General features: G+C 36.8%; 1 protein-coding gene across 1 annotated transcript; it reads left to right on the top strand.

Annotated features, from left to right (window-relative positions):
- Positions 1-2,057: 2,057 nt before the first annotated feature.
- LOC147860790 (leucine aminopeptidase 2, chloroplastic-like) lies at positions 2,058-9,107 on the top strand. Its single transcript, XM_087323394.1, has 10 exons — positions 2,058-2,200; positions 4,649-5,066; positions 5,392-5,586; positions 5,696-5,921; positions 6,850-6,973; positions 7,686-7,781; positions 7,860-7,937; positions 8,264-8,324; positions 8,412-8,599; positions 8,761-9,107. Exons 1-10 carry the CDS (start codon positions 2,150-2,152, stop codon positions 8,890-8,892), a joined length of 1,569 nt encoding a protein of 522 aa, XP_087179520.1. The 5' UTR covers positions 2,058-2,149; the 3' UTR covers positions 8,893-9,107.
- Positions 9,108-9,822: the final 715 nt, after the last annotated feature.

Here is a 9,822-nt window from a genome sequence, read left to right as displayed (position 1 = left end):
ATGTTATTTGATAAGTTGAGATGAAAGATTGAATGTTTAGATGAAATTAGGATCCATTTTCCAAACTATAGCTTGACTAAGTCATTCATTGTTCAAATGATGGCTTGATGTGGTTTCAAAATTCAATAGTTATCTTAATGCAACCACTTCTTGATGATTGTGGCTTGTTGTGATTTCAACAAATAGAGTTGAAAGATTCAGTGCATTTGGTCATTGTTGGGTGTGGGTTGATGCAATTGAAGTAAGAAGCAAAAGAAATAATTTGTTGGGTGAGATGTGTCATGGGTTGAAGCCAATAACTATGTTAAATAGATAAGGACAGTAAAGAGAAAAGGGAATTCGTAAGATGAACAAGATTGTCAACATATATAAGGGTGCAAGGTCGGTTGTGAATTGGAATGGTTCGTACAAGAGAAGGACTTCTATATATTAGTACATCAATGTGTTATACACAGTTTCCACTTGTCATGCATGTGTGCCACTTTGTCTACAATTAAGTAATTGTGCATAACAAGGAGCATTGCAATAGTTGTAGACTAAGATGTCATAAAACATGAATCTATGGAGTACTATTTAAGAAATAGTGAAAATGTTAGTATCTTATATTACTTCTTTCTTTCAGTATCATACATTCTTGCATTATTCAATTATCTTTCGAGCTCTAGATACCTTCAGTCATGGAACTGTGTCAATGCTATTAAATATTCAATACACTCAATGAAATGAACCTATTCAAAGAAGGAGCCAACTAAACTTGAGGGGGCTATTACAAAGATCTTTGCTCCAAGAGAAAAACCCTATAATTCCTTCAATTCGTTCGGTTAGAAAAGTTAAGACGTATGTGATTTGGATTCTTATGGCATGTTTGAAATAATCTATCCTTTTGTTGTGTTGTGACAAGAAGATACTCCATTTTCAAAACTATAGCTTGATAAGTGGATTGATGATAAACATCCAAATTTGGCATAAAACTTGTTGCTTGATATAGTGACCATCCAAACTCGGCATGGAAATTATTGTTGCTCGATAGGATTTTGGTGAGTTTAATGTAGCTTGCCCATGAACAAACGATCATGGTTTTGACATGATTCGATAAGCAAGAGATTAAAGATTCAGTTTATCAAACTACAACAATACAATTATGTTTTCAACACTACTACACCTTGACAAAGTATCTCGTTGTTAAAAAAAGATCATATGGCTCAACAAGACTCGTTGTCGAAATTCATGGTCCAATTCAATACAAGCAGGTATACGGGATAAAAAAAACAGAACATTATGAACTTGTCCTAAAATGGGTTGCAACACGATTATGGTTTCTCGACAAACAACAAATAGAATCAGTTTGGCCTTGTCCAAACCAAACAAGTTAAGCGTTAACCTTGTTGGGAGTTTCCAAACTTGAATCGATCCGGTTCCTAAACCAGTTTAGCCAAGCCGATTAAGCCTTAATTGGTTTGGCCCAAATTGGTTCGGTTCAGCCTAAGCCATCCCAAATTGGTTAAGGAAGCTTGAATTGCCAAACCATTTGAAAACGGTTTAATGGTTTGGTTTAGGCTTATGTTGAGCTGATTCCTACACGTATTGATGAAACCTGGAGTGACCACACTATGTATTAGGAATCGGCAATGGTTCGGTTTCGGCTTACCAGTTAAGCCTAAACCGGTTTGGGAGTTTCCCAACTTGAACTGAAATGGCTTAACCAAGCCGATTAAGCCTTAACCGTCTTAGCCCAAATCAGTCCAGTTCGGTTTGAGCCATCCCAAACCGAGCTTGGTTTCGCGGTTTGGTTTAGGCCAAAATGCCAAACAGTTTAAAAACGGTTTCGCGGTTTGGTTTAGGCTTGAACGGAGCCATTGCCGATTCCTACTATGTATGTATCTAGGAACCATAGGCTTCTTTTTTGTTTGTTGTTTTGTGTTTTTCATTTGATTTTCTTTAAAATGGGAAGGGGGGGCAGGGAGGGGCATTTCGGTAAATATAGAAAACCATTTGGGGGGGGGGGTAGTCTGTGAAATAAAGAAAAACCCTAAAACCATGGAAGAGCAGCAGAGCAGAGCAACAGAGCAGGAGACACAGAGAGAGAGAGAGAGAGAAAGGCTCTGTCTTCGTCTTCTTCCTCCGATTTTCTGCTCTGCAGACTTCAGCCATGGCGCCTTCCCTTGGATTGACGACCCCTTCCAACTCCATCCTTCCACAGGTGAGTGAACGAACTATCATATTGCTTCTGATTCTATTCTTATAGCCTGTAACAATCCCCTTCCGATCGATGATTCCTTTCTTATAACCTTTAACATCCCTTCCGTTTGATGATTCCTCCCATCTCTATCGTTCAACAGGTAACTAACTAAGTAACCATCTTCTTCTTCTTCTTCTGCTTCCTAAATTTTGCTGTTATTATTCTCCCTTCCTTTCACTGTTTCTGCGTCTATTCATATAATCTGTAACATCCCCTTGGATTGAAGTTTCCTTCCAATTCCATCGTTCAACAGGTATAACTAACGAAGATGTCCATCTTACTCATCTTCCTAATTTTCTGTTTTCATTCTCCCATCCTTTCACTGCCTCTGCTTCAATTTCTGTAACCTGAAACATTCCCTTCGATTGACGGTTCCTTCCAACCGCATCACTCAACAGGCAACGAACTAGCTAACTTAACCATCGTGTTCTTCCTAATTCTTGGCTTTTATTATCCATTTCTTTCATTGTTTCTGTTTGATTTATCCTCTCTCATTGTGCAAATGAAAGCTGTTTAGATATTTACTCTTATCTAATTTGTGGCTGAAAGTCTGATCTTGCCTAAAATTCATGTTGAAAGTTGATCTGATACCCTTATTGGACACCATAGGAGGTGTGCAGTCTATTTTCTACCTAGTTTTTGAACGCAAAGTGTGATCTGAAGAAAATTCGTGTCTTTGAATTGCAATGTGATCAGATACATATTATATTTGGAATTCTTTTGATCTTGTTTTATGCTAATTTATGATTGGAAAACTGAGCTTACGGCAGTTTCTTGAATTCAAACTTGATATTATCCTTTTTTCTAAGATAGAGATTCGCGCATGTGCTCTATCTGCACATTAATTCTCACTGAAAGTCTGATTTTTATGCCTTGTTTAAACTTAATTTGTAGTGTAAATCCCTGATCTTAAAGCAAATTCATGTATTTAAGTCTTATACCTACTCATGTACTTCTATACTCCCAAGTTTAATATTATACCTATTCAGAGCGTAGAAATGTTCTATGAGTTATTTAGCTTATTTGTGGCATAATTTGTTGCCAAGGCTGATCTGATGCTATTCAAAGCATGGAAAGGCTCTTATGAGTTGATCTGATCTGATTCCTTTTGGAGGATGGACACGTGCTTCAAGTTTGATCTTAAAACACAGTCATGTCTCAATCAATCTTGTTTTTTTTCTAAGGATACCAATGCTCCCTGGAGTTTTTTGGGTAATTTTTAAACCTAATTTGTGTTTGGAAGTGTTCCATGGAGGAGGAGAACGGCAAGAACAGGCTGTTAATTGGAATAGATACTGGTCAATGCCTGAAAGTGTGGGTCCTCAACCTGCATGCACATCACATATCACGGAAGATTCTGCAGAATGGCATATTGTTTCTTGCACACACAGACACACGAGCACACGAGCACACAAGTACACAAACTCAAAAGCTCGCAAACACACACACACACACACACACACACACGCCCACACAAACATGCATGTACACACAAGCACATGCACACTCTCTCTACAATTGTCCACCTTTGATTGCATTCGAGTTATCTTTCCACAGAGTGTCAATCTGGAGCACTTAAAAGTGTTGCTCAATTAAAAACCTTTATCCGTGGAGACTAATATGTGCGTATTCTTGAGAAAAAAACTGTAATAAGGCACTCTTTTTAAATCAGATTCTCTCCAATCATGGTCTTCATTGCCTCTTGCATCCCCATGATGTATGATCCTGTTTATTTCCCTTTATATTGTTGCTCACCTACTGGTGTTTGTCCTACTCCAACCTTGTCCTCTTACTGATGGTTTCTCCAACGCCTGCAACAAAAACTATGACCAGATGCCTTGTTGGACGATAGAGATGAATTTAGGAGTTGTGAAATTTTAATAGTCTGATTTAATAGGTGTGGTTATGCATTAGTGAAAGACAGCTGCGAGAAATTTTTTCAATTCTTCATATCAAGCTGAGATTCATGTGGTTGGAATAGGCACAAAGGTTATATTTTGGAATTTTACTGATGAATTCATGCTGCTATTTTAGATCTATCACATTATAAATCCTTAGTTTGTTCTGAAATTCAGTTATTGACTTGTACTGTGTACATGATTATCAAATGGTGAGAAACTGTGTGAATAAATTTATGATCATGGGACCTTATCCCAGAATATGAATGGTCTTGGTCTAAATATATTGAGTTGTTGTAGATCCATCACAGTATACTGTTTTGTTAGTGATACTAGTTCTATTTTAAGTTCAAAATTTGGCTTCAAGCATTTCCCAGATTAAGGATTTTTTACGTTGACAATTTTAACTGTTAGTCTTATACCAAATTGCACTTTCTGAGCAGAAATGTATTTTTGATTCATTAAATTCAGTAAACTTAATGAGCCCGTACAATATCTGTGGTGATATCAGATTAGTGCTTCTGCATCCGAGCTTGATCCAGCTCATTGGAAAGGAGATATACTGGTGGTTGGAACATCTACATCTGATCTGGAAAAGGAGGAAGATGGAGGCTTTAAAAATGCAACACTGAAAAAACTTGACGAGCTTCTTAAAGGAATTCTAACAGATGTTGTGAAAGAAGAAGACTTTACGGGTAAAGCTGGTCAGTCTATATTATTGCGAGTATCTGGATATGAGTTCAAAAGGATTGGCCTAGTGGCCTATCAAAATTCAGGTGTCTTAACTCCGGCAAACTGGAGGAGCTTTGGAGAATCTGTGGTAGCTGCTACTAAGTCTGCCCAAGCAACGTCTCTGGGTCTTACGTTGGCAAATTTTGGACCTGTGGATGAGGCATCCTTAAACCTTAGAGCTCATTCCATCGCCTTGGGTATGTCTTTAAGATCTATTCAGAAATTTATGAGATTTCAGTTCCTCTGCATTGCTAAAATTACGTCATATGAATTCAAATAAGCTGGGAGTGTTCAACAAGTCAAATTAAATCATTGCCCTCCTAATCCTTTAGTTGTTGAATTTGAAATGCTTAGCTATTCGTGAGCTAGCAGTGTTCCAGGACTCAATTTAAATCATAGCCTGTCTAATTTGTTTGGTTGTTGGGATTGAAATGCTTCACTGTTTGATGGAGAATACTAATTTTATCATTTGCATTTTGTACTGAACAAGACATGTTGATTGTTTTATAATGGCCATAACAGGTGTGATTTTGGGGACACATGAAGATACAAGATTTAAGTCGGAAAGAAAAACCCCAACCCTTACGTATCTGGAATTCATTGGATTTGGAAAAGGAGCTGAATTGGAATATCAGCTTAAGCTGAGTAAAACGATATCTGAAGGTGTAATTTTCACAAGAGAGCTTGTTAATTCCCCTGCAAACGTTCTCACACCTGGTATAGAAGCCACTTTTCTTTATGACCACAACTCTCCAAAGCATTGCGATTTGAATTGGAACATGCTTCTGATTGTATATGCTGCTCTATTTTCCCTATGCTTGTGCAGCTAGTTTTGCAGAGGAGGCCTTGGGATTGTCCTCAGCCTTTAAGGATGTTTTGAGTGTAGAAATACTTGATGAAGAGAAATGTAGAGAACTAAAGATGGGGTCATACCTTGCTGTAGCTGCTGCCTCAACCAATCCGCCTAAATTTATTCACATTAAATACAAGCCCCCTAGTGGTCAGACAAATGTTAAATTGGCAATTGTTGGAAAAGGCTTGACATTTGACAGGTAACATTACCATTCTAAACACCTAATAAATTAATAATGGTAAATATTACATGAATGATAAGCAAAGGAATAAGAGATCAAGGAGAAGAATGGATTAATGGTGCTTAACCAACCCAACACCCCTAAGCAAAGGACATGAGACAAACATTAAGTACCATTGGTGTCCCATACCATGTAACATTACTTTATGTTATACCTTGGTAGTTGAATAACGGATCTGAACAAGAGAGCTTAGCCTCACTAATAGAGTCCCAACAATGTCTCAAGATGCCGTAATGAAGGTGATAGTGATCCCCTTTTATATTTAGCCCAACACGGATGGCTCCCAAACCACCGGATGTTCTATTGTGTCATAGGTCCTTATGGGTTTGTCCCAGATCCTACAATAATTGGTTTCCCATCTATCCCACACTTAACCCACTATAATTAGCTATATAACTGGTCTATAAGGTTATGCCTATAACACTTTGAGACGGACCATATCCTACGTTGACAACACAGTCATCAGATATGGGTTTGCATTGAGGCTCACAGGTGTGTTGTTTTGTTTATCAAAAACAGCTGAACCTTTGTTTCAGAATAGAAAGATTGGTTTAAATATTCATTTAGCTCATAAGATCATATTCATTGTAGAATATAGTATATTTTCCTTAGCTGATGAGTTGGAATTTTCAGATTTTAGGGGTTTTAAATTTTTTGTGATTGTTCCTTTTGCCTAAAATAATCTTCTTCTTCATCTTCTTATTGTTTCTTTTAGTTTTTAAGGCCATTTTCTTGTCATACATTTTTGCGGGCTCACACATTGTGTCTCCATTTGTTTGTCATGCTTTATTAATACTGTAAGAGAACATGTAGTTTGATAGATTAATTTTCATTGCTCACATTAGATAGTTTGTAAAACTCATTATTTAAACTTATTTATAAACAGTGGAGGTTACAATTTGAAGCTTTCGGGATCTTCAATCGAGTTTATGAAATTTGATATGGGAGGAGCTGGAGCTGCCTTTGGTGCTGCTAAAGCAATTGCTGCCATACGTCCTCTTGGTGTTGAGGTAGTGTAGACTCTTTGTGAATTCTATCTCCAGGTTTTCCTTGTCGGGAAATTTTATTTCAAGGCTTACTTACTTTACTGTTTGCAGCAGGGATTCATCATGTTAATCATATTGTCAAATATTCTGTTGAGGTTCATTTCCTTCTATTATGAGTGATCTAATCTTATGACATCACGTGAAATTTACATACCTGAGAACATCAAATATAAGCTTGAGCTTTAGTTGACATTTTTATATTGCAGTTGTCTATTCTTTTAGCTTTATTTGATGGTTTCATTTTGTTTCCCTTATGTCTCTTTAAGTCTGAAAAATTGTGAGGTTCGCTTTTGGTTCTTGTTTTTTATTTATTGAGGGAACGTTCCTGTATATATTTCGATTCTCCTCTGAGAACAACTATTCTTTTAACATAATGGAGTGAACTTCTTAACTTTGAGAAATGATGAGTTTCCTCTACTATCACTACCATCATCAATATTGATTACTAGGAATGATGATATCTGAGAAGATTGGATTTTTTTCAATAGAGATCATGCTGGTATAAAGAATGATCATTTGTAGTCTTCTGTACTGTTTACAAATTTCCATCCCTTAGAATCATATTGTCAAGAATCCTCAAAATAAAAACTCTACATAGGAGGAATGATATAGTCAAGGTTACTGTTCTCTTCCAAAAATGTTAATGATAATTGCATCGGAGGATATTTTTGTGCAGGTGAATTTTATTGTTGGAGCTTGTGAAAATATGATCAGTGGTGCAGGCATGAGGCCAGGTGATATAATAACAGCTTCAAATGGAAAAACCATTGAGGTACAGTTTCAATTTCACTGTTTTTTAGACCTAGCATGAAGGTATAAGATCCAATAGCTAAACGGATTTTACATGCAGGTGAATAATACAGATGCAGAAGGTAGACTAGTATTGGCTGATGTACTGGTGTATACCTGTAAGCTAGGAGTTGAAAAGGTCAATGCATTATTTTATTTGGAACCTTACGTATATCTTATCGATGCTCGACATTGATTTTAACTTATTCCAAACTTTGATCAAATCTAAAAGAAGGAAAATGAATGAGACTTTTTGGCTTGAAGGAAAAATGTTAGATTTTAATGTTCCAAACTTAGCAAGGATCTAAATGGAAGGAAAAGTAATGAGACTTTTCTAGATGAAGGAAAAATGATAGGTTCTCATTTCCAGGCTTAGGTAGGATCTAAATGGAAGGTCAGGAATGAGACATTTCTATGCAAAGGAAAGATGATAGATCTCTACATGTATCTCTGATGTATTAGCAGATAGTCGACCTAGCTACATTAACAGGAGCAGCTATTATTGCGCTTGGAAATGATATAGGAGGTATTCTTTGGTTGCCTCTTTAATAAGAATTCAGAGTGTGGTTTTGCTTTCCTTAAAGCCATGATCAACCATATTTCGATTTGGTAGGCTTGTTCAGCCCAAATGATGAGCTTGCAAAGGAACTGTCAGAATCATGTGAAAAGGCTGGGGAGAAACTATGGAGAATGCCACTAGAAGAAGCTTATTGGGAAGGAATGAAATCGAGCATTGCCGATATGGTTAACACGGGTCCTCGAGCAGGTGGATCAATTACAGCTTCTCTATTCTTGAAGCAGGTATATATAGATTTGTCAATTTGTTATTATATTTAATATTGAGCATTACATATTCATTAGAATTTAGAGTATCTCCAATATATGACACGCAATTGACTGAACTGTAAAGTGCATATACTGGCTACTGATTACATTACAACAAATTCTTTAACAAATTGCAGTTTGTTGATGAAAATATACCATGGGCTCACCTTGATATTGCTGGACCTGTCTGGAATGACAAAAAGAAAATTGCTACCGGATTTGCAGTGAACACTTTGGTGCAATGGGTTTTGAAGCATCAGTCATACTGAATTTTGGGCAACACATTGGAAAAAGGTGCTGCTAGACCAAATATCTATGTTAAGATTTGACATCAATCACTGCTACCTTTTTGCAACACCCTGGTTATCATTTTAATATCTATATTAAGAGGTGTTGTCAAAAACCAAGTACTCATTTTAATATCAGTGCCTGAAGACTTCAATGCATCTTATCATTTTTAATAATAAGTAACTTCTTCATGATAGCCTGATATTGTTTCTTTTTTCTTTTCCCCTGATTTCAAGTATAGACAGCCCTCAGCTCTAGACATCGAAGGTTTTATCCTCTGAAATAAAGGTCGTGTTTTAAATTTCATGAAAAACCTACTTTTTAATGTATTGTTAAGTTAGGAATGCAAAAGATATTGAGTGTAAGGGTAAAGTTTTAGGTCTCCCTTGATAAGGATGGAAAGATCGATGCTTTTCTTCTCGCCTGTGTTTGGCCTCTCTCCAAGATATAGAAATGTTTTTCAGCAATTTGAAGACCTAAATGACCATTCTGCACTTTGAGAAAAGGTGAAGCATTTCCTGGTGTGTGATGAAGTTGACAATGTCTAATAATCTTAGGGAAGTTATTTGGAGGTTGATGGTTGGTGTGGGCACTTCTAGCATAGCGCTGTCGGATCACATGTTCCTAGTAAGAGTTTGTGAACGAGTTGATGATTTGTAAGCATGTATTCTTTGCTAGATTGTGTATTATGAGGTGAACATGTACTCTTGGCTAGCGCACATCAGTAATTGGTGAACTATGTGCTCTTTTAATGAGCATGTCTTGATGTGCAATGGACACATGTTCTTTCTTAGATTGCATGTTGTGATGTGAACTTATACTCTTAGTTAGAGTGCATAGAGGGTGAGTATACCATGATTTCTTAACATAGAAGATTAGTGTGCCAACAAGAGATCTAAACGCTGAATGAA

This window comes from Azolla caroliniana, unplaced genomic scaffold (genome assembly GCF_043228905.1).
Source record: "Azolla caroliniana isolate FFs.n. ecotype wild unplaced genomic scaffold, voAzoCaro1.0.p SCAF_8, whole genome shotgun sequence".
Classification (NCBI taxonomy): domain Eukaryota; kingdom Viridiplantae; phylum Streptophyta; class Polypodiopsida; order Salviniales; family Salviniaceae; genus Azolla; species Azolla caroliniana.
The sequence above is the reverse complement of the archived record's forward strand: the minus strand, read 5'-3'. Positions and strand labels throughout refer to the sequence as shown.

Bases quoted from the DNA above. Each gene is read 5' to 3' on its own strand.
- LOC147860790 (XM_087323394.1), top strand. From the start codon at position 2,150: ATGGCGCCTTCCCTTGGATTGACGACCCCTTCCAACTCCATCCTTCCA. The intron at 5,067-5,391 runs GTATGTCTTTAA...TGGCCATAACAG, and splicing joins AGCTCATTCCATCGCCTTGG to GTGTGATTTTGGGGACACAT. The intron at 5,587-5,695 runs GTATAGAAGCCA...ATGCTTGTGCAG, and splicing joins TGCAAACGTTCTCACACCTG to CTAGTTTTGCAGAGGAGGCC.